Source organism: Lepisosteus oculatus, chromosome 7 (assembly GCF_040954835.1).
Source record: "Lepisosteus oculatus isolate fLepOcu1 chromosome 7, fLepOcu1.hap2, whole genome shotgun sequence".
In the NCBI taxonomy this organism is placed as follows: domain Eukaryota; kingdom Metazoa; phylum Chordata; class Actinopteri; order Semionotiformes; family Lepisosteidae; genus Lepisosteus; species Lepisosteus oculatus.
In genome coordinates, this window is record NC_090702.1 from 21,304,244 (window position 1) to 21,328,830 (window position 24,587).

Here is a 24,587-nt window from a genome sequence, read left to right on the forward strand (position 1 = left end):
ATTTCAACAGCTTTGGTTTAGACATTTCTAAACTGTCATACATTGAACTTACTAGGATTATGTACATTTCATTTCAAATGATTTCATTCAATTTTACAAACCATTAATTTTCTCATTTTCTTCAGAAATGTTCAGAAAATGACTTGGCTGTAAACCAAACCAAAGGCAAACTTCATTCAGCTATGCCTTTTATTTTCATTTGATTGTTGTTTCTGTTATTGAATACAACTACTTTCCAGTTACTAGGCAGCTTTTTTGATTATCTTGTGTATTATCAGATGACTTATTGAAACGTTTGTGTTTGGAGTCAAATGGGAAATTGATGCCTTCATTAATCTTCCAAAAATAGCCTGTCTTCGGGCGTTCATTGTCATATAGAGACCTTCATGAGAGTCTGTAATATTGGCTTTTGAGACACTCAAAATACTACTTATAATAAAGTAAATATAAGCTAGTTGACGTTCAGCTGTCATAACTATTAATTACTGGTACATTTGTAGTTGTTTCCCCCCCTTTTTGTCTGAGGGTTTGAAGTAGACCTTGAAATTCATGTCTGTCACCTATTCAATAATTCCAAATCAATCTACCAGGTAGTTTGTAGAATCTCTGATGTGAGGAAAACAAGCCCACTTTAACCAAAATGTGGAACTCATCCAGCATCCATTGACTTTACTTTAAATGCACAATTGAATAAAGTTCAGTAAACATATGTTAAGCAGATTTTCATTAAATATTTAGTTTTTTTATATGTGTAATAAAATCAGGGAGGTGATTATTATAATTAGCTTCACATATCTGCTTTGCATTTCTTGCTAAGAATGTAATTCTCTTTAGGTCAATTCAGACATTAGTCTTTGTGGGGGATGAGACATTGTAAATGTTACCCTGTAATTAAAATCTAGCAACAGTCCACTAAAACAAGACTGTACACAGATGTTTGGGTCAAATAGGACTACGCATCTCGGACAGAACTGGTCCACGGTTTACACTTGCTGATCTGCCTCGCTGGCATTCTGCTGTACTTGCAGCTCGTCAGCTAACGGTCCAGATGATGCAGAACCCACAGATACTGGCAGCGCTGCAAGAGAGGCTGGACGGGCTGGTGGGGTCGCCGTCTGGCTACATGGAAAGGTGAGGCATGTTCAGAGCAATCCTGACCGTAGCAGGAAAGATCTCCACTTCTGTGTGAAATGCCTGTCTGCTTTCTCTTTTGGAGTTATTAGAAAATGGCATTGCTTTCACAACCTCATGGCATTCAAGATAAGGCAAGGTGTGTGTGAAATTATACAGTGAACGTTTACAGCATTACACGTTATTCCCATGCCCTGATACAGTGTAAAATCTAAAATTAATACAAACATGAAACTGTTTCAGTACAGTTAAATCTAACGTTCTGGGTTGAATGAATTTACTGGTCTGCTTCAGAGAGACTTGCAGTGACCTTCAGGACAGATTTATTACAGCACTAACTCTAATGAAGTGGACAGACCTGTTGGCAGTACCCCTTCTCTTCATTCAGTTATTAATCATCTTTAAAAATAAGCATGTCCCGGACAACAGGCACACAAATGCAGCAATAAGGTTAAAGTTTTTTTTTACAGTGTAAGGGGAAAACATCCAACAGAAACCAAAACCGTAAAAACAACCCTAGCTCCTTTTTGAGCTTCTGATGGACACCTTCAGATCCACGACTAGTACCAGGCAGCTACGCAATGGAACAAACTAGAACAGCAACCAGATGGCTGTTATATAAACGTGAACTGAAGAAGTAAATGTGACAAAATCTTAAGACGGAAGGGTGGCAATACTATTTTGTATTCCCAAAGATGCCAGTTCAATTTCTGCAACAAACTGCTGATTACAGCTTTGGTCAAGTAGCCCAGTATTTGATTTCCTTGAAATATTCTTTTTCTTTTCATAATCATGCAACATTTTGCCCAATATAAACAGTAAGGTGAAGGCAAAAGAAGGCAGTATTACATCATAATATAAGTGAATGCAATGGAGCACTGTGGGGAGCTGTCAAAAATGCCTATACCGTTTAACAGTAGGCAAAGGGCTAAATGTCTTTTTGTGGACCTCATTCATTTGGTCTGCAGTCCTCAATGGCTCCATTTGAAGCCAGAAAAGCTCCCATTTGGCTTGTGGTTCTGGAAAAGTACTCAGACTGTTAAGAAAAGTGAGTGCTGTGTCCTTCAGAAGTGAAATCATTGATCTGATAATCATATTGTGACACCTTGCTTGTTGCACTGTAACAGGAGCTCTAAAAATAAGAGCTTCCAATCAACAGACACAACAAGCACAGCCTGGTAAGGTTAGAGCTAGACTCTGCCAGTGGGGGGGGGGTGTAGTTTCACCCCTCAGAACTGAAATTCTTGATCTGCTTAACCATGCTTTGTGATCTGTTACAATTCAACATGTCCCTTTTTGTTTGAATGTGGACATTTGTAAAGAAATAATCTAGATTTAATATATTCCTAAATGAAGTCTTAAGAATAGTAGGATATCTTTGTCCATAGGTATTTAAAGTCTGGAAGACTGATGCTGAGTAGTTGCGAGTCTTGGAGAAAACTCAGAGCCTAGTGCGTCTTCCCACTGCACACATCCTTTTCACTTTAAAGCCACTATGGCAATTACAGTATGTACATTTGTCTAATCTGCATGTCAGAGGTTTTAATTCTATATTGTGACTGCATAATCCTTTGTTTTGCTTAAATCATTCTGTGCATGATACTTGTACAAAATTGTTTTTTCATTTTTTATACGAAACAACTTGATGGATCTTCATCTCTTTTACAGTTTACCTAAGGTAGTCAAGAGACGTGTCAATGCCCTAAAGAACCTCCAAGTAAAATGCGCCCAAATTGAAGCCAAGTTCTATGAAGAAGTGCATGAATTGGAAAGAAAGTATGCAGCTCTTTATCAGCCACTGTTTGACAAGGTAGGAGTCTGCCGTTATGCGTAGTATTTAAGTCCTTATGCAAGGTTATTTTTATTAAGAATAGCAGATAAAAGATTAATTTTTCAACATGTCCAACAAACTGTTAAAATGCCTTGGAAAATTAAAGTGAGTTTTTTCCTTCCTACAGCATTTTAATTTCCGCATTTCTTTTACATTGTAGTTGATGACAAGCTGATGCTATTGGATGATGCATTTTTTTTTAGGAATCGTTAAATTTCCAACCCACATATATAAAGAGACAACTTAATAGTTCTACAGACAGCACGTCTGTTGCCTGTACAGTTGATGAAAAGCTGTCGGATGACATTGCATTATCGATCACTTGTTAAGATTCTGAGGGAACAGTCTGAACATGAATTGTTGGGTGTAAAGCAGATAAAGATAATACAAGCAATGTGTGATGCCCGTACTGCAATGTGGCACCACCTATCATGTATCTCTTTCAGCCATTTTGGTTAATTATTCAGTTCACTTCACATGTCTTGTGTAGAAGACTTGAGCTTTAGCTTGGGTCCAATTACAACTCTTAGAAACAAGCCCAGTCTAATCTGGTTATCAACTTTGTGCAGAATATAGACTTGGAAACAGAATGGTTTCTCAAAGTATAACCCTGATATGTGATTTGGAAACATTTTAGTAGATCTTTGCTTAGAATCCCTTCAATTACATGTGTTGTACAGATTATTTCTAAAGAGGCCTGTCAGTTAATTCTGATTTATTGATTTTAAAGATGTGACCATATCTGGAAAAACCTGTACTTTCAAGTTTGTGTATAACTTGAATGTATACCCGTCTAGCTAGAGTTTAAATACATTAAATGCTTTTGAGCCTTACTTATTTTCAAGAAATGCATCATTACAAGTAATATCTGAATTCATTATGTTCCCATTAGCGAAGTGATATCGTCAAAGCAACCTATGAGCCAACTGATGAGGAGTGTGAATGGAAGGCAGATGAGGAGGAAGAACTGACAGTAAGTGGTCAGGTACAGATGATGAATACATTGACTTGATTTTTACACTGCTTGATTTTTAATACACAAAGGCTACTTAAGCATGTTTGCCTGTATCTTGTCAGTGGCTTGAACCTCTTTATCTGAAGTGACAAGTGACTTTGTAAATGTAGTTGTATTTCCACTTCAATCTGTTATGCCCGATAACCCAATAAACTAGTTTGGGTGATGACAAACCTCCAGTGTTTTAGGAAATCCGCAGCCCCTTCCTTATGTAGCTCTTCTCCTGACTTTCTCCTGAGTTGTGACTGGATGATTGTGGTACTGTATTTACATGGAATATGATCTTAGGTGTACAGTGTTTCACTTCTAGTTGGAAGCAATCTGAAACTTTTACGACTTTTAAACTAGGACAATCATTGCATGAAATATTTACGTTGCTGGGGTCAGTAGAGCTTAGTTTGGCTCCTTCTCACTAATCTCTTTGATGTAAAAATTGATTGTGATGTGTTAATCTGTTGTTAAAGACCAAAAATATTGTTCTTTGCAAAAGTATGCTTTTTTAAACTTGTCTGTAGTGTTTTCTGCTGTTCTATACCATATGTTGTATTTGTAACAATGGCTGTGAATTTTGACCAAATATTGGGAGTAATGCATTCTGAAGAAATAACAAAGCTGATCTTGAACAAGCCACAATTCATGATGAATACATACTGCACATTTAAAAATTGTATTTGCTTCTGTCATGGAGTTATTTGTGTAACTTTTTCATGTGAAATGTTGTGGTTCCACCTAATAGATAGTTTTGTTTATGGCAAAATATCAAACCAAGGTTTGTTTTTTAGGAATTTTAGTTTTGAATGGATTTTACTTTTTAATCCATTTAAATCTGGTAACATTTAAGAACATCTGTTTGTTTTACTTTACAGATATTGAATACTAATAAATATCCAGTGCAAATGTAATTTGCAAACCACCAGTATCCTGAAAGTTGTTAGTTTGAAGACAACCGATGGTATAGTCTGCAGATATTTGTAAAAAGCTGATACCCAATTAATGTGCAATTCTCACTTCTTTATGATGCTTAATGTTTTACTCAGCCTGTAGCAACTGGCAGAATTATTTTCACTTTCAACAGATAAATGGTGATTAATTCATTGAGCATTAGCAGGGAAAAGTGAAAAGACTGTTCCAAGAACCTGACTTTTCATTCTTTGCCTCAAGACATTAATATTAGTCTTGGCAAATACGTAGTTGAGTTTACATTTCTCCCTATATTGTCTCAAAAGGATTCCAGGGACTTGAGAGTGATGTTCTCCCTGTTGATAATATGCTTGCACTCTTTGGTGGTGTTGATATTGCATAAATATGAACATCAGATGGTGCTGGCTATGTTTGTCCTCTTGTATACTATGGCACTAGGAGCATGATTTATCTACATGGCTGGCTGGAATATTTACATAAATACATCAACTCCATTCATATTAGATTTTGGCTTTGTGGTATGCTTTTAACAGCTTTAAATTGCCATTGTGATTTGTAAATGTTACTCTTGTCTGTGTTTGCAGATATGAAAAGATTTGTCTACTGGTAAAATGCTTTAAATGGGTGACCTTTAGCTCTATTTAAGGGAAATAGGTCAAGTATGCTCTTGAATATTTTCTACTGCAAAATATATTAAAAGTAACATTATGCCGTTAGATCTTCATTCACTGTCCATGTTGGCTAAACTGAGTTTTTCAGGCAGTTTAAAAACGAATATTCCTTGACTGTCAGTAATTGACAGGGCTTTCATTCCCTGTAATCTTGTCTTTTTACAGTTTTTACTGTTTCAGAATTCCTGCAGGTTTTTCTGTAATTTTTTTAAGGATGGTATGTCTACTACCTCCCCCACATATTTGTATTAAGGCTGTGGCCCAGATTAAATCAACCACTCGCTCGGCAGACAAATGTCAAACTTGATATGTGATGGCACCATGCTGTAGGGCAAACGAGAGCCTTTCGGCTAACAGCTGCTGTCAAGGGAAGAATTTAGAATTTGCATTGGAAGATGTCATTTCTGCTTGGGCACTGCAAGTTGAACTGTTAATATTTTTTCCAGCATGTGTAATGTGTTGTAGAACAGTGGTTCTCTAACTTTTTGGATCAAGTACCACTCCTGATCAAACCAAAGCATCCAAGTACCACCTACATCTTCTCATAGGAACCCCAGAAAATCTCAATGACCAAAATGACCACACGCACTCACACACGCATATAATATTATATTAACAAAACTTAATTTGATATAGCACCTTTTAAAGGTGGCTTCTCAAAGCGCTTTTCAGAATGACAACAGGAACAACAACAATTAAAAATAAACAATAAAAAAGCACCATTTCAGTGAGAGAGGTGAGCTTGTTTAGTCGAGCAAAGCAGATGTGAATTCATTGGTCAAGCCTTGATATGATTCACAACAGAGTCTAACAGATTTTAAATCATCAGGCATTTTCTTGACGGCAAAGGCCTCTTCATATCTGGAGCAACTTCTCTAATTCGTGCAGCTACACCGCTGTTTCGGCTCGTCATTGCTCTAGCACCGTCTGTACAAACTCTGATGCATTTGATCCAGTCGATGCCATTCTCTTCGATAAATTCATTCAGAAGTTGAAATATGTGCTCTCCTGTAATTCCTGTTGGTAGTTGCTTACAGAACAAAGTCCTCATGGGACATGCCCTCAAACTCGTATCTAACGTAAATGAGCAAACTGGCCAAATCAACGACATCTACAGACTCATCTAATTGCAGTGAAAAGCATCTGCTCATCTTAACGCGCTCCATCAGTGTAGTTTTGATATCATCCGCCGTATCAATAATTCTGAGTGAATGTCTTTCAGGGGGGGCAGCAGGTCAAGCTGCTTAGCAGCTTGTTCTCCACACAATGCGTCAGCTCTTTTGCCAATGGTAAACAAAGTTCTTTAAAAATAGTATGGGGCTTACCTGCTTAAGCAATCTGCAAGCTAGCATTTTTCCCCCGTTTCAGTTTCAGGTGTCTGTCTCAGTTAAAAAGTTTTCATGTGCATGGGAGCGAAACACAATCACGCACATTCTCCTACCTCCCTATTTGCTGGAGATAAATTTTAGTAAAACAAGTGGTCACTTGAGTTCATAGCACACATTCCTCTAGAATGGTATAGAATTACATAGTAGCTCTTGTCTACTCAAGTATTAGCGCCCGCTGTATGTATGTAGGCCGTGTATTTGACACAAACTAATTTTATTAAAATAGAAAATATGAAAACCTGTCCCAATTTTTCAGCGCACACAAAGTTCCAGGGTCATGTGGTGTACCATCGTTTGAGAACCACTGTTGTAGAGGATATGTTGATCACTGTTTCCTGTAATGCCAACAAGAGAACAAAGTCAGCTAGCAGGTTTATATGAATAAAAAGTGGATTTCTCTCGTTTTCTTTCTTCACTGCGGTTTACCCCTGTGTTTCATCACTGAAGTTTTCATTTCATTTTCAGACATGGTGCTTTATAAAAGACCAATAATATTAATTGGTTAAATAAATAATATTAGTTAATTTGGCATTTTAAAAATGCAGGATAAATTAAGATTTGACCAGCTCCTCCTTTCATCCTGAAAGTTCACTAGGATGAAGATCTGGTGACTGTGGACAAGTCTTGACATCAGTCTGCAATATGTATAATTAAAGTATGGGTTGAGTCCTAGCCCCATTGGAAATCAAGCTGCTAAGTTGCAGGCAGTGATGTCTAGATTTTTGTTCACGTTCTTTGAGGTTTCTTCAGCACAGCAAGCCGATACCCTGTCTTTAATGCTACTTCCTCTCTTTTCTAGTGGAAATTGGAGTTCTTTCTTAGGTTATTTGGCCATAATGAGCAAAGCAGATAATTGAATGATCATTTGTACTTAAATACATTTTCAGCACAAATTAGCAGCATTATACTGTGTTTTGAGGGGACTTAGATTTTAAAGCCACGTAAATCTGTTAAGCACCGAGTTAGAAGGTAATTTCACAAATACCAGATCACAACAGGGTGGTGGAGATTAGTGGGTTTTTGTGAGTCACTCTCTGCATGCGTTGCTTCAGTCTTAACTTTATGGCTTGCATACTTAAATGTACTTAACATAAGTAATCCTCAATGGTGTCTGTCTCTAGGGGTTCTGACGTCAGGCAATCTAAATTTTTGCCCCTACAAGTTGCACAAATAGTTGTGTGAATAGTTGGCACACTTTGCATGCATCCAATTGTAAATTTCCCTCCTTACAACATGAAATGGTTTATTGCAGCTATTAAAATATGTAGTTGATATTTTGTGTACAATGTCTGTCCTAAAATGCTTGATGCTTTGGTATTTCAGGAGGAGATGAAAGAGAAGGCAAAAGTTGAGGAGGAGAAAAAAGATGAAGAGAAAGAAGACCCTAAGGGGATTCCAGAATTCTGGCTGACTGTCTTTAAGAATGTTGACTTGCTCAGCGACATGCTGCAGGTATGTAAAGGGGCAGGGCATGAATGCGAACATGGTTCAGCTGTCTTCCCTTGGTATCAAATAGGTACTGATTTTGTTCTTCATGCTACTTTAATAATGCCATTGCATTATCCCCATTGGCACTGCAATCTTTTCACTGTGCACTCAGACGCTGTGGATATAAAATTTTAGTATGCAGTTCAACCCTGTTATTTCATTTTGGTGTTCATAATGCCATCTACTGGTGTACTGTAGAGGGTTCATGGATTTTAGATCGATCTTTTCTTGATATTGTTCATCTGAAGCAGACCTTTTTAATAACTTCAAGTCTCCTCTGTTACACACTGCATTTTAAACAGAATTGAGTGGCCCAAGAAGTGCACATTTTTCAGTTATTTTTCTTTCTTTCAGGAGCATGATGAACCAATTCTAAAGCACTTACAAGACATCAAAGTAAAATTTTCAGATCCAGGGCAGCCAATGGTAAGTTTTATTTCCCTACCCACACAAGCATAAATGTTTCCTTGCTTCTGGGATTAATTTACTTTTATTCAGTGTTTCTCGAAGCTCTAGTTTAACCTCTTAATTGAGTCTTGTTAAATGTGAACTTCAGATTGAAGCTTGCTCACTTTTTTACAGTGAATTGGTACACGGTCTTAACCATCTTTTCTCATTTCTAGAGCTTTACATTAGAGTTCTATTTCGAACCCAATGACTTCTTCACAAATGAAGTACTGACGAAAACATACAAGATGAGGTCGGAGCCAGACGAGTCAGACCCTTTCTCCTTCGATGGGCCAGAAATCATGGGCTGCACAGGGTATGCGATGTATTGAGTGCGCTGCTGTTCAGATAGTGTTCAGGCTGCTCGTGGATGTACTCCAAATGGAGGAAAAATGTATTTCTCAGTATAGCATAGTCTTGTGCTCTTGGTGTGTGCGATTTCACGTAACCATATCCGATTTATACTTTTTTTGGTCCCTTGTCCACTTTTTTCAGCTGTCCAATCGACTGGAAAAAGGGAAAGAACGTCACGTTGAAAACTATTAAGAAGAAGCAGAAGCACAAGGGGCGTGGCACAGTCAGGACAGTTACCAAAACGGTTCCCAACGATTCTTTCTTCAACTTCTTTGCTCCTCCTGAAGGTAAGTAATGGCTTTTGTTTTTTTTTAGCCTTTTCTGACCCCAAAATAGTCATGCTGTACAATGAGTTGTCCAAATTCTTAATCACTTGATTGATCAACTTACTTAATCATAATACATATTTATGCACACTGTCCCACTCGTTAAAGACAGCTATACAGTATTTAATCAGTTATTGAAGGTACCCTGAGGCACAACATTGAGAACAGTAATTGTGTAACCTTTTTAGCACTGCCCTTGTCCTACGAGAACATAAGCCTTGTTGTATGAATAACTAATTGATTTGAGGATCTCATGTAGTTTTTTTTTCTTGAAAGAAACCAAAGTATCTGATTTAACAATGTGGCTGGTTAGTTTGTAGCAGACACCCACAATCACCATCACAATGTGTAAAAAAATCCTTCAATTCTTAGTTTTCTATATGCTTCCTTTGCAGTTTCTACTTCAGTTTCACTGATAATGAAGTCCATTGCATTGATTTTTGCTAGTGCCCATTAGAATTTTAAGTGCTTTAATCAAGAAACCCTTGAGGACTTCTGTTAAAAGCTGAAAATATTTGTTTTATCTTCTTATGGGACATTCCTTTTAGCCTTAGTCTCTGGTCATCTCTTCTCCAGAGTACATTGTAACATGACCAGAATTGAACACCACATTCTATAGTGCATTACTCAATTAAAGCGTTCCTTGATTTCTGCATTTACATATTCCTGTGATATAGCTCCTCTCCATTGTGTAGGGGATACCATAATATGGTATTATTGTCGCAAACCTTCTTCATTAAGAACTATTTTATAAGGCATGTTGAGAACTAGAATAACATTTTTCTCTTAGGTTATTGATGATTGAATGGCATGAATTCTGGCGACACCGATGTCTGTGACTGTCTTGAGTGATGCTACTGTGCTAGATTAAATATATCTCCCTTGTTTACTGTAGCAGGATTGTGATTTTGATAAAGTGAAATGTTGAATCTGGTCTTGGCTGTAAACTTTTTTTTTCTTCCACAGTTCCAGAGAATGGGGACCTGGTGAGTACAGATGTCATTACAATTTTGATTTTATTTAAAACTGTTGGCTTTCTTTTGTCCCCTTTCTAAATGAAAGGAATATAGCCTTTTTATAGTGTTCCACCTGTGTGTATTTCCTGAACCACTCATACAACTTTTCACTTATAATTACACTCCTTGTATAGCCTCCTATACTTTCCTATTTAGTGCACAAAGAAGTACAACCTAATGAATCATTTAAGAAACTGATATTCTGGTGAAATGGCTTTTGACTAATCTTTTCATATATGAGCTCTTATGTCTTAAACTCTCTCTCCCATGATGAATTGTGGCAGGAGGAGGATGCTGAGGCAGTGCTTGCTGCGGACTTTGAGATTGGGCATTTCCTCCGCGAGCGCATTGTACCGAGGGCCGTGTTGTACTTCACAGGCGAGGCAATTGAAGATGACGACGACGATGTGAGTTCAGAACACTTTTATTGGAATAGCAATATCTTGATTTGTCCGGAAATATTTCTTATGATTAGTGGTTTTTGAATGCCTTGCTGTATTAATGTTTTGTCTTGTTTCTTCCCTTTAAGTATGATGAAGAGGGAGAGGAAGCAGATGATGAGGTAAGGCCTGAAGTTCCATTTTTTTTAAACTCTGATATCCAAATGTGAGGCTAAAGTATAAATGTCTTTCAGTGTTTAATTGGCACTCATCTCGCCTGCTTAAGGTTTTTTTCTATAGTGTGTGACTTGTGGAAATTAAAATGGCCTGAATGTGACCATCTTCAGTTGTTTTTATTTGTTTTACTTAGGAAGGAGAAGAGGAAGCTGATGAGGAAAATGATCCCGATTATGACCCCAAGGTGGGAACTTTAAAATGTATTTCACCTAACAAACCTTCTAGCCCTTAAATTGACAGACATTATGAAAATAAAAATTCAACATACAGAATACATACCAATTTAAATGCATTTCATTAACTTCATGTTGGAGGGCTGATGGCCAGGATTGAGGGAGTGTTGGGGGATTTGAGGTTTGTGCTGTAATTGCTAAAATTGAGGAACTGGGTAGTATGAGGTCATTTTGGTGCAAGGTGTAAAATGGAATTCAAAACCACATTTGCTTTCCTACTTAAAGATGCTCTAGGTGACTGAATTGTACCCAAATGTGCATGTTAAATTTGCAGACATACACTGGGAGTTTCTAATTCTAAACTAAATTGGCAACTGTGGAGTCCTTTTTTAGATCATAATTGAAAGCATACCACCTTGTGCTTGTTTCAGTTAATACCCAGTAGTGATACTGTTGGACCTTCCAGTCACTGGATTTCAAAATATTAATTGGGTTTCCCCCAGTCAGATGGGTTGAAAATGCAGTACTAGCACTGGTGCTTTGGGATTCTTTGAGATGAAAAGTTCCATGTAAATGCACAATCTTATGCAAGTGAAACAATGAGCATCTCTTAGGGCTTTTTAAAAAACAATCTATAGTTAACAGCCTGGATGCACCACAACTAAATTGTATTATAACATTAAACCCTTGTGCTTCCCAACCTGCCTAAATTCTAGTCAATGCATGATTAGCTTGCAGAGTTTGGTAAGGCTCCTTTTTAGCATAAATCCATTTCAGCAAAACCATGTGCTGTGCTAATGCATTATCACAAGTTATTTGCAGCAGACTGCTTTTAACCACCTTAAATTAACTATTTATTTCCTGTTTTTTGTCTTTAAATCTCAGATCAGTAGCCAGTGCTTTGAAACAAATTTAATAACCCATTATGTGCTATGAAGGCACGATGTATCATTTACAGTTTAAAAAAACAGTGCTAGATTTAAGTGAATAGTTTAATTATTTAAAATGATAGTGAGAATCTAAAGATACCACTTGTAACTGCAACAAAATTCAGTTACTGCCAGGACATTACCAGGAAAAGAAAAGTATTGTATCGGCAGGTTTTATAGTCAAACTATGCATAATCATGGATCAATGCAAGCTGTATATCTGCAATGCATGCTTTGTACTATGTACAGGGTGCAGTGTTGTGGGACTCTGTCCTATTTTTCTAGTAGAGGCTGGACAAGAATGTGCCATTTCACATGTCTTTTAACCCGAGATGCCACATGCTATTCCAGGTAGCCCTACAAACTTTCACTGGACCTTAAGGAACAACTAGGATGTCTGTGGCACATCTGTCATTTTTTTTCCCATCAGTGAAGCTTTTTTAGAAAAGCGGCATGAGGGTGTGTATTGTACTGTTGGCATGTCTCCTCAAGATGAGACTGGAAGAATGAGGTCCCAGGATGTGAATAGTGGAGTAGTGACTTGCAATCATTGCCACCAGCCAGTGGGTTTTGTTACGATTACACTTCCCAATTGGTTTGGCCTGTTGTACACAACCGGTATTGTTTAGCACATATGCACCACATTCAGATGTCCGTTAGGGTGGGAAACGCAAGAAAATGGCTTGGTTTTATGGCAGGCAGTGGTGCGCTGACGTAGATCAGCCTCCAACATAATGATGACATGAAGGCATTGTTCCCTTCAAAAGCAGCACGTATTGGTTTGTTTCTTCATTTTTCACCACATTGACCAAGACTAGCCATAGGTTAGTAAATTGATTATTTAGCTGCCTAAACAAGAGAAAAGTGTATAAATTAGTCCAAAGCCATTGTGTATGTACAAGTTGATCATTATTGACAAAGACGAAGTACTAAATCAAAAGGTGATGACAAGTCTTTGACAGTTTTATTCTGCTGTGTGTAAAAAAGCTCATTGCTACATTTTAAAAGACTGAAAATCTGTAAATGTCATTGCTCTCATGAATGTAAAAGCAGTTGCTGTACAAAAACATGGCAACTTGGTTAGAAATCGTAAATGTGGGCCCTACATGCAAAAATGCAATTTCCACCTTTTTAAAAAAGCACATAGAAGCTAAAAATAGTTCAGGCACGTTTGCTTAAATTAAAAAGTGTTGACAGCGAGACCTTCCTTCACATTTGACACTTTTGCAGTGCACTTCACAAGTCTCAACTGAAAAAGAGACCAAAGTCATTTAAAACTTCACAAAAGCACGTTTTGCCTTTAGCTGAAAGTAAAATTGCAATTAAACATTACATCGATAGGTTCTTTGAGTAGTATGGCTTTTTGCAGGACTCAAAGGGTGTTAGAAATTTTATATTTTCTGTATAAATAATTCAGTCCTTTGGTTGGTAGGCAGAGAGGAGAGTTAAGTGTGGTGAAAATGATTTTGGCGTTGGGTACTTCAAGGCATGTTTGATTTTTATTTATAGTCGATTTGTTTCATTGAACGAGTGGTTTGCATGCTAATTGCTACTATAAATCCTGTGAATCACTTCAAATGCCTTAGTGCTGAAGGAACTTAAGGGTTCCGATTCTGATTTTAATTAATGGGTTTTACACTTTATCTTAATGTAAACCTTTTTACAGAGTACAAATATTTTAGTTCCTGCTTTCCTATTGCTGTCAGCCTGTGAAAATTCTGTCCTTTTGACTCTTACTTGCTATATGCTTTTATTTTTTAATTTTTATTAATGTTTCATCTCCAATCACTTTGCACTTTGTCAGCTACTTTCTAAATTTTTCCTTGCTAGGTTTAAATGATGTCTGTAGAAATAACCCTATCCTGGTAGGTAAGGCTTGTAAATTGTCAGTTTAATGCACTTTATGCTTGGATGTTTTCTGTCCCTTTCCATTTCTCCCTCTTTTATCCTTTTAACGAATGTAGTGTTTATTTTCTAGAGTGCGTTTTGCAACATTTGTATTTCTTCTGTATGTTGAAGGTAGCTAAACCTTTAAAAAAGGGCAGTTTATCAAAACTTCAAATTCTAAAATGGTAAAGGGAAAAATCAGTTATTTTGGAGTATTATGGATATAAATGTATGAAACAGTAGTAGGTATTGACTGATTAAATTGCACATCATTCTTAAATACATCAAGTCAAGCAAGGGGGATGTGCTTTGCATCTTTCTTGGATATCCTGGAAGGAACATATAGATTTGTCTATTACTTTCCAATTTTCTTAAACTGTAATAAATTTTATTATACTCAATTTATTCTTTTACTTGTGAACTGTCATTAGGTTTGTATTCTTACAGCCATATTTTATGTATATGAATACCTTCCAGGATACTCAGTCTTGTGTGACCTCCCATGCAGATGCCACCCCATAATCATGAAGTATTCCTCTTTTTGTGTGCGTTTTTAAAGATGTTGAGTGGCGATAACATTTCTGCCCAAAAATTTTCTTCAGCTTCTTGCCCTTCCAAAATTGAGGTGTCATTGTGCCCTCTTTCCACTGTCTCTTGTCTAGTGCGATGTAAAGTTGCCATAAATAAGTTGGGTGGTCTTTCTGGCAAACCTTAGCAACTCAGTTGCTCTTTATTTAAACTTGGAGCAGCAGATCCCTATTGGGCGGCACAGCACCCCCACTTCTTGTCCAGTCCTGTCAGCTTGAAGCTGGAGGAGATGGGATGCAGAAAAAGAATCAAAATAATGCACTTCTAATGAAAATGCATATTTTCCTGGTTGCTTTTTTATAGTCTCGGCATCAAAAGAAACATTACTTATAACTGCAACTGCAGGTTTCTGGAATTTTCCAGTCTATCTTTTGAAGAAGGTCTATTTGAATACATTTATGATTTATCACCACCAGGGTAGTAGTATGTGGTCACCACTGAAAGTAATACAAACCATGCAGCTATGGCACTTGCTTTGCACCAGGCTGCAGATACGGTCTTGAGAGATTGTCCTGTTTCCATGATCTCCTTCTGCTGGTTTAAGTCCTAGGGTGCACTGTTCCAGAATTTCTTACAGAGGAGTCCTATTGAACTAGTGCCAAGTAGAAAATCATTGGCCTGACTCACTTCTCATGTCCAGAAGGCTGTTATATGAGCAGCATGAGAACACTGACCTGTTAGAATCAAGACGAGTCCTTAGGCAGGGCAATAAGTTAGGGCACGTGACCTCAGTATAGCACAATTTGATGGCAACCTGACTACTAAGTGGATTTCTGTAGCAAATATACACTTCCACCCAGACCAGCACACGTGGACCACCCCAGCAGTTTTATGCAAGTTGGCAGGTGTTTCTCAAAGATACTAATGGCACTAATGTCACACTCGCAAGGAGGGCAGATGGCCTCCTTTTTTTTTTCATGAGTTTTATCTGCTGCGACATTCAACACAAGATATCTAGTTCAATCATGGTCCGAAAAATCGAAATGTCTGTAACATTGTCAGTATCCAGGATTTTATTTTTCTGGATACTGACATGCATTGTTTTCATGTTCAGCATATCTAAAAGATTTTTCACTGTTTTACTTAAAAGGTGAAACAGAGCAGGTATTCAACCCACGTTTTCTCTTATAGAAAGATACTAAACAGCTGGAACACTCTAACTCACACCCAGCTTTTAGTAATAAACGTGGTTCCAGACAGACATTTGTTTCAGAATAGTGATGAACCTTGCAAATATCCCTTGCAGGCCAAATGTTGGCCAGATTCAGCTAAACCCTGAAACATGCTCATAGCATCCCTTTTCCAGACCATTCAGCTTGGCCAGAGAGAAAGCAATGCAGTTTGTCTCCTTCATCTAAGCGGACGTATTGGCACAGAAGCATTTATTTACTGGGGTGTAATAGCCGGTTTTTATGGGGCCTGTACCCAGTGAGTCTATCCTTTGTGCATATTTGCCAGATTTAATGTTTCCTTCTGTTAAAGGACCAGTGGGATTCGAGAACTGATTTCCAGTATAAGATGCTTGAGATGAAGTAGAATATTGGTAAACAGGGCTGGTTATTAAAAAAAAATTCTTGGGCAGATAGGTTGTTTTGTTACATGCAACTGCTTATCTTGGAAGATTGTTACAGTAATGCTCTATCCTTTTTTTTTAACAGAAGGAGGCAAATCCACCAGCTGAGTGCAAGCAGCAGTGAAGCCTGCATATGTGGCCTTGAGGATTAACTGCACTGTAACAGCTTATTAAACAAAACATAGTTACTTACAGCCTTATAATGTTTTGTATTTTCTTGGTAGAATAAAAAGGTTAAGAAGTTTTTGTTACAAAATCATGAAAGGCCAGTTCCAAGACTTGGCTTGTCCTGCATAGTATTTTACTAGAACTTTTCTCTGTACAAATAGTTAGAATGCAGTAAATCCCTCTAAAACAGCATGACATTGTTTCTTCACTGTTAGTTTGGGTTCTTGTGGAGTCTTTTGTTGTATTGCTCTTAGACAACAGCTGTGGAAAGACTGAATTTTCAAAATACTTTAGACCAGTGTTTGTTCCAACCTATTCCTTTCCTGAAGAACCAACCAAAGTAATCTTTCGGCCCAGTAGTCTCAATGGGTTTGAGAAGTCTGTGCTTGCACTAGCTGTGCCTTCATTATTTTGTTATAGAAATGCAGTGCTGCAGTGACTTGTAATTTTAAACATTCATTTCATTTAAAATATCTGTGGCTGGCTGTGCAAAGGGGAAGAAACAGTGCACAATCAAAGAAGAAAACCAGTTGAGAACTGTCTTCAGTCTATACACTGTTGATGCTTTTTTATGTGAAATGGTTATCTATGAACCTTTCTAGTACACCACAAAGGTTATTGTGTACCACTTGGGTGTGAATAAAAACAAAAGTAGTGTTTTCAGAAATGGGTTGCGTATTTATGTCTATTTTATTGCAATGTATACATTCCTGTTAAGTAACTTTGCAAAAGGGCATTTTAATTTCTAGGGAGTCGTATATTAAACTGCTCTGTTATTTGCGTGACATGAACCGATGCACATTTTAAAGCTCCATTCATATGTGTACTTCAGATATTGCCTTCTGAAACTCAAATAAGTTGTCGAAAGATTACCTCAACTACATAAGTACAGAAATGTTGCATTGATATGCATGCCAGTTATGACTTAGTCTTCATTGGAAATCGTAAGGGAAATGGGTGAAGATGCACTAAGCCCCTGTGGTTGTCAGTACAATGAGCCCACTGCACCAGTTAAAACTGGAGTGCTGATGTACTGTACTGGTTATGCTTTTGGGTGCCATGGGTAGTCAGTAGTTGCAGTATACTTAATGCTGTTTCATCCACCCTCAATGCAGGTCCTATAATTTAAAAAAAATCAAAACTATTGTCCTTTTTGTAGCACTTTTTAAAAAAAAAGTCATGTTCTTACAACTTGGTGTAATCTGAATTTTTGTGTTTTGGGTTATTTTTTTATAACTATAATTGAAGAGCACTTACTGTTGGAAGGAATTGACATTAATTTTGACGCATTATACCTGCTGTAAAAGCTTTTCCTAAGAATTCTCCATTTGGATTGCATCTCTTGCCTGGTTATTCTAGTTGAATTCTGATTGCCTTAGACAAAATACTCAATTTAGTGGTGCATATTTCAGTGTTCATGGAAGGAATGGGTTTGGATTTGTTTTGAGTCCTCCTATAGGTTCTGTGCTTTTTTTTTTATTTTACTGCTCCTGAAACTAGCAAATGTTCTGTTGAAATGGGGGTGCTGCTATGGCTGTGGATCTGCCACCAGATTGTTACAGGCTGGCTTGCCTGAATGTGGCCATACTCCATTTAAATACCTACTTCTGTGAATAGAGTACATGTACTGGCTGTGGTCTATTTAGAGGTGTTCACCAGGAACAAAGGAGCAGTTGAAGGCCCACAGGAAGAGGACCTTACTTCTGCCCAGTCTTCAGAATAACGCTTTCTGGTCCAGACGTCCAGGAATATCTTGGTTAACTGAAACCTACTCAAAGGAATGTCTTTTTAGACACTGAAGAATAACGTTGTATACTGTGCACTTTTTCTGTCCACATCCTGAACAAGGTGGGTTTGTATATTGCTTACCCACAGATAGCTTGGAGATTAAACCTTTGAAATATTACAAGTTCAGTGGGAGATCAATACCTATCTGACTGTAAAATAAACTAGTGGATTCTGTCTGGATCCTTTATATCAGCTGTTGTCAAAGCAAAATGCTATGCTACAAAATACTAATGTACTCAATTGTACTTGTATGTATATTCATGAATAAATTGGTTAAACGTGTATGGTCTTATGTTGGTCTAATACTTTCTTTGGTACTTCAAAGTTTGGGATTTTGTGTTTTGCATGTTGACTCCTGTTTTAGAATGATACACTATAGTTCCAGGTATTGTATATCCTAATATTAAAGGTCATAACACTGGATTGGCCAGATATGAACCCATAGCCAGTGGTTAATCATGGTAATTGAAGGGTTTGTGGTTTATCCTGTAAGCTTTTATTGACAGTAAAATTTTGCTGGATTAATTGGTACATTTTTATAACTGATTTTTCGCTTTGTGGCTCTTGACTGCCGTAGAAGAGGAATGTTAAAGCATGCAAATCTTCAGACGGCTTTATCCTCTGCTTCTCTGTAAAGCATGGTGGTATTTGGCCACAAGGAGGCGTTTTGTCCCGTTTTCTCTTGTATACATTTTGGTATACATTTGTTAGCTGCTACGGTGGTGTAACACGTTATTCTGTAGCGGTTTGTGGATTATCATTCTAACTTCTCAATACTGAGCTCGTTTTAGAAGTGCATGGTGTACACTTATGTATATCCCAGGTGTTGGGATTTTAGAATTAACCGTTATATTCTACCTTTGCAAGTCCCAGCTAAAGTGGGTTTTAATTAATATGAACGATTTTGCGTTAAAAACACTTTTAAAAAAAAGTTACAGCTACCTGTGATTTATTCTAAACAGCTGCTCTAATACGTTTAGGGATTCCAGATTGTACATTTGATAACTAATAGGTTAAGTCTTGCAATATAGATCTGCTTAGTTACGTTCACAATTGTACGAACCTTAGTTCATTTACGCACATCTCAGTGGGAAAAACTCGTTATCTCCAAGTAGACATTCCCTGTTAGCACGCTTATTGTAGCCTTTCCTGTGGTTATACTTTTGCTTAAGTATTTTTCTAGCGTTATTTTTTTTTTAGTAGCTGCGTCCAGATATACACAGACTGTGCTACACAGTCAAGTTTTAATGATCCATGCCTCCTTGTTAGGGTGTATTTAGGTTTTAAATATGAATAAAACGTTACGGTTTGTATTGTTTAATCCATCAATAGAGCTCCTGTTCAGATAGTGGTGAAATTAATCGAACAAAGCTAAAACAATGTAAGTAAAATTAGTTGAGTGTACGACTGGGAATTTTAAGTATAGTCGGGGATGTTTTTCAATTTGAAACGCAGTAGAAGTAAAAGCCTAATTATACTGTGGAGTAGCTGTCGTATTCTTAGATTATACTGTACGCACGATGGTGACCAAAACGGGCATTTTGTTAGTCTTCCCCACAATATAACTGAGTTATGTTAGTAACGTACTCGGACAGGCTGATGGTATCGCTAACGGGGAACATAGGCTGTCCCCTACTCGGGTATTACAAGACTCAGCTGGCGGCAATGTTAGAAACTACCGTCTTCACGCGACATTTCTCCTTTCTTATAGCCCGTCTTGCCTTTAACTTTTAGCATTTCGCAGTTCCAGCGTTTCACGGTTAAAACATTTATTTCTGGATTCGGTCTCAGTAATACGCAACTGTTTAAAAGAACTGGGTTCAACTGGAACAAAGACGCGACGATAATGTCCCAAGGACTGGATTTCGGGAAATACTAGCGTTAAGGGCTAAGACTGCCATGAAACATTTTCGTTGAACTTGTGCGCGAATACATACCCATCTGAAATACATACCCAGTGTGTTATCCGAGAATATTTCCAAAACCTTTAACTTCAATCCACGTGTTGAAATATGAACCCCGTGGGTTTTAAGTGCAGTTTTAGTTTTATGTGGTCGAGGGGCGGACCCTCTTCGGTTTTCCTCATAGGCAGTTCAATTGTACCTGTCAGTTTCAACAAAAAGGCTTGGAACAAATTTCGACAACTCGGTTCCAATATTGAATCTGCTTCTTTGACCACATTTGTAGAGCTGTGCTTTACTTTGACACTTGCCACGTTTTTTTGGGGGGGTGGGGAACTGCAATGTGAGCCCGTCTCTCCACTGGGTGTCAGTCAGGGGGCGGACACACAGGAAGAGCTTTAGGAAAAACCCCGTCAGAGTGAATGAGAGTATCAGTCATATTTCTGCAACCGCTGCAGACGGGAGTCGTGGAGCTTGGCGGGGAAGACAGCTATAAATAGACAACAGTCGCCTGAATAGAGCTGATGTTCACATTCCCCCGAGCCAGGACAAAGCTCCTCTGCTTTAGCTAGGAAATCAGGCGATCGCTCTCTTCCATTATGTTGGAGATCAGCGGCAAGGTACTCAAAGAAGGTCTGCTGGAGAAAAGAAGCGACGGTCTGCTGCAGCTGTGGAAGAAGAAGCATTGCATCCTGACGGAAGAGGGGCTCCTGCTTCACCCCCCGAAACAGCATGACCACACGCACAACCAGCACCACCAGATGAGCCCCTCCAGCGAGCCCGGCAAAATCAAAGAGCTCCACTTCTCCAACATGAAGACGGTGGACTGCGTCGAGAGGAAGGGCAAATACATTTATTTCACGGTGGTGATGATAGAAGGCAAAGAGATTGATTTTCGATGTCCGCAGGACGAAGGCTGGAACGCCGAAATTACTTTACAAATGGTGCAGTATAAGAACAGACAGGCTATCCTGGCAGTGAAATCGACGAGGCAAAAACAGCAGCTCCTGGTGGTTCAGTTGCCAGGGCACAAAATGATCAGAAACTCCCAAAATTTAGCATGATCTCCTGCTGGGCATACAACATCTGCGGTAAGCCCGATGTGAACGTTGCTTTCTTCACAGCTATTTATTTTTGAGTCACAAATCTGTCTCACGATATTTGTGTATAGGTTTTCCAATCTCATGATTTTTAAATTATTTTTTAATACTGAAGGTTGCGTTTTCTATCAGCCTTTATAGAACTCAATCCAATCCTCGTTATAACTTCTGTTCAACTCTATAAAACCAACAGCGTTTCTTGTTAATACACCAGTATAGCCTTTTAAAAATATGAATCGCATTAAGCTGGTGTGCATAAATATTTTTCATGTTTTGTGAAGAGGGGCTAGCATTTTATTAAAATGCAGTATATTTAATATCGTGTATACTTACCGTCTGCGGAAAATGACCCCCTAACACAGATATTCCTCCTTTCAAAGCTGTTAAATCTATTATTTGGAACCGATAAAGGTGAACTTTTGGGTGAATGGAAGGTTATTTAAAATGTATACATTAATTAAATTACTTTAGCAACACAGGAGCCGTTTAAGTTGTTTCGTGCATCATTGTCAGTTTCGTTAAAATGGTTCAAGTATTGTTTTACCCCAATATCTGGGTTCTGCCGCTGGACGTTGCTAAAGTATGTGGTGCGCTTCTTTGTCCTTTCCTTTTTAATCTGTTTTTGGAAAACAGTTTGTTCTAGGCAATAGGCCTAATAAACGGTGTGTGGAACGCGCAGGTATTTTGTTTAACAGCAGCACACCGTGTTAACAGTTTGTGCTCACAAAAACATGAAGTTTTTGTGAACACATGGAAGGTGTGTGTTAACATGTCGAGCGCTACGACAGCAGAATCACCTGAACCTCAATTTATTGTGTTCACAGGTTACTAAACGGGGCTCTCGGCGGAAGGATCAAAGCAGCCTGCTTATAGTCGTCCGTTGATGCGCTAACTAAAGGCTGTCTGTCACATCTCTGTCAATATTCCTACCGAGTGGTGGTCCTAAGGAAAACATCCATTTCCACGACGGTTATCTTTTTTTGTAGACTTGGCTATGAACAAAAGACGTATAGCTTTTCAACATGGAAGAAATATTAACTTTGTATTTGAGCGTGCTATGTTATTATTGTATTTATTGCAATGTTTCTTTTATGTTTGACATTTATGAATGTGAGATCGCAGAGGAGAGAAAACAGCTTAAGATTTTAATGAAAATAAATCCACACAATAAAATACAATTTTTCGGATATTTTCCACCATATGAAAACTCAGTGGTGCTATTCGCGCTACTGTAAAATTGCTAACAAAATATACACACATCGGTGTTTCAAAACGCGGCCGTATAACAAATTTTCTAACCTCGACCAAGAAATACCTGCTGTGAATTGCTTTGACAGCAATCTGCCTGTAATTCTTGTCATCTCTGGGAAAGTATAACCCTTTCCTTCGAGCATAGAAAGTGCAACTGTCTTGAGATCCTGTTTTAGAGGAACCGATATGTGCGCACAGTACTGTGACATAACAGACCAGTTTGCATAGATTGCAGAAGCTGGTTCTTCACTTAACAAAAAATAATTGGAATAATAGTAATAAAAAAATGCACATCTCTATTTATTCCCGACTTTCAAATTAAATAAAATACGTTGCAGTGCAACAAATAAAAAAAAAAAGTATGTAACGGATGAAGATTGAACCAAAGACCTAAATCCCGTATAACTGTCTATGAAATGAAGCACAATTTTAAGATGATATTATTTTAAAAAACGCGAAACGAAATTTTCTTCGACAAATTGTTGGAAAACTATGCCAAAAATAGTTTTACACTGAACATTTTATCTCTTAATCTAGTAGCCGCTTTAGCAGTTTATTTTTCTGAACCAGATGTTTTTCAATTCACTCTATAGCACTCACATGATCGTTTGAAAACAAAGCAATTCAGTACGGCTTCTAAACTGTAACTACTGTTATTTATCTGTTGTATTATGCCTCTCACGTAGAGCACTGTACATTCATTTTGGGAGTACTGTTAAGTTAACTGTTGTGACGTTTTTGTGAAGCTATTATTTTATTACTCACATGTAATTCAGCAGTGTCCACTGTTGGTTCTGGTAGTATGAGAACTATTTTCGTAATTCTCAGAAAACTGTCTGATTTAAGAAAACAATCTTTGTGGTATATTGGAAAACTGGAGTATTCATATAAAAAGTTTGGCCTACTTTTTTGCAAAAATGAAAACAGTGTTTGACAATAAAAATAGGCAAATATAATTATATTTACATGAATCATCCACTTTTTCAGCTGTGTTTTTTGCACTCTCCATGCAGTAACCAGTGTGAAACTTTGCATTTCTGTCAACAAATTCACATGGACCACTTTATTATCATAAACAATGGAATTCTTATTCACAAGGATATCTCTATTATTGATTGAGGTCATCCAGAGTGTGTAGTTGTGGCTTTTTGTGCTCCAGATGTCTGCAAATTGACATATCAATGTGCCCTTTTGGCAGAAGGAATTTACTGTATTATGTTAGTATTTGCTACCGGTAAGCTACAGTGTTCAGTATTCACAATGTAAATATATTAGTTGGTTTCTGTATATCGAGCTGAAACTCTGGTGCCCAAAGGCTCTTTACAAGTACCTTACGTTTTCATTCATCACTGCAACATGTGAGTAATTAGCTAAAGTTCACAGATGATGAAAATAATGTTGATAAACGAACATGTGCTAATGGCGAACTCAAGTCATTGACAATGAAATGCTTGCATTCCTAAATACTCTGCTGTAAGAGCATGGTAAAAGGTAGAACGACAGTAGGTAGATCAGGTACTTTCCAATCTGGTTTCGTCTTGAGTAAAGCCATCTATATTTATTTATTATCAAATTACCTTAGTTGGTTTCATAAGCTCTGAGACATTAAAGAACTGACACATAGTACACTGTGTATGTGTGTGTATGTAATGTGCTTGAAACTGACCTATTTAAAAACTGTACCATGAATCCAGCCCTTTGTTTCCAACATGAAAGTAATTTTAATAAACGTTACCGTCTGAATTATATATATATATGGCAGTGTGAATTCATCTTGCTGTGCCTGGGATTTGTCCCCACAGGGCCACAGGGATTTAATGAAGGAAATGTCTCAAAAGATGATTGTGTACTAGTTTTAAAACAAGGCCTCGTCCATGATTCCCTTAGTCCTGTCAAAACTGGCAGTTCTGCTCTTTGTCCTGCTGTGTAGTTCACTGCACATACCTCACTCAGAACTTTAGAAACGATTCTGTAGAAACAGGTAAACATGACCAACCCTGCCGTTTTAATTCCCGTCACTGTGT

At 37.8% G+C, this 24,587-nt stretch overlaps 2 protein-coding genes across 4 annotated transcripts in view; both read left to right on the forward strand.

The window, feature by feature from the left end:
• nap1l1 (nucleosome assembly protein 1-like 1) overlaps positions 1 to 18,593 on the forward strand; it is a 32,070-nt gene extending 13,477 nt beyond the window's left edge. Inside the window, exons 4-16 of one of the 3 annotated variants that reach the window (XM_015352855.2) lie at positions 1,029 to 1,131; positions 2,800 to 2,941; positions 3,855 to 3,947; positions 8,281 to 8,409; positions 8,800 to 8,871; positions 9,069 to 9,208; positions 9,388 to 9,533; positions 10,539 to 10,558; positions 10,873 to 10,995; positions 11,118 to 11,150; positions 11,339 to 11,389; positions 14,138 to 14,172; positions 16,441 to 18,593. In XM_015352855.2, coding sequence (XP_015208341.1) covers positions 1,029 to 1,131; positions 2,800 to 2,941; positions 3,855 to 3,947; positions 8,281 to 8,409; positions 8,800 to 8,871; positions 9,069 to 9,208; positions 9,388 to 9,533; positions 10,539 to 10,558; positions 10,873 to 10,995; positions 11,118 to 11,150; positions 11,339 to 11,389; positions 14,138 to 14,143 — 1,058 coding nt within the window. In that variant the 3' untranslated portion in view covers positions 14,144 to 14,172; positions 16,441 to 18,593. The remainder of the gene's footprint in view (positions 1 to 1,028; positions 1,132 to 2,799; positions 2,942 to 3,854; positions 3,948 to 8,280; positions 8,410 to 8,799; positions 8,872 to 9,068; positions 9,209 to 9,387; positions 9,534 to 10,538; positions 10,559 to 10,872; positions 10,996 to 11,117; positions 11,151 to 11,338; positions 11,390 to 14,137; positions 14,173 to 16,440) is intronic. The other 2 variants (XM_015352854.2, XM_006633531.3) reach the window with 2 other exon arrangements.
• A 1,874-nt stretch (positions 18,594 to 20,467) lies between these two features.
• Positions 20,468 to 24,311, forward strand: phlda1 (pleckstrin homology-like domain, family A, member 1). Its single transcript, XM_006633597.3, has 2 exons — positions 20,468 to 21,303; positions 22,137 to 24,311. The coding sequence occupies exon 1, from the start codon at positions 20,812 to 20,814 to the stop codon at positions 21,274 to 21,276; it is 465 nt and encodes a 154-aa protein (XP_006633660.1). The 5' UTR covers positions 20,468 to 20,811; the 3' UTR covers positions 21,277 to 21,303; positions 22,137 to 24,311.
• Positions 24,312 to 24,587: the final 276 nt, after the last annotated feature.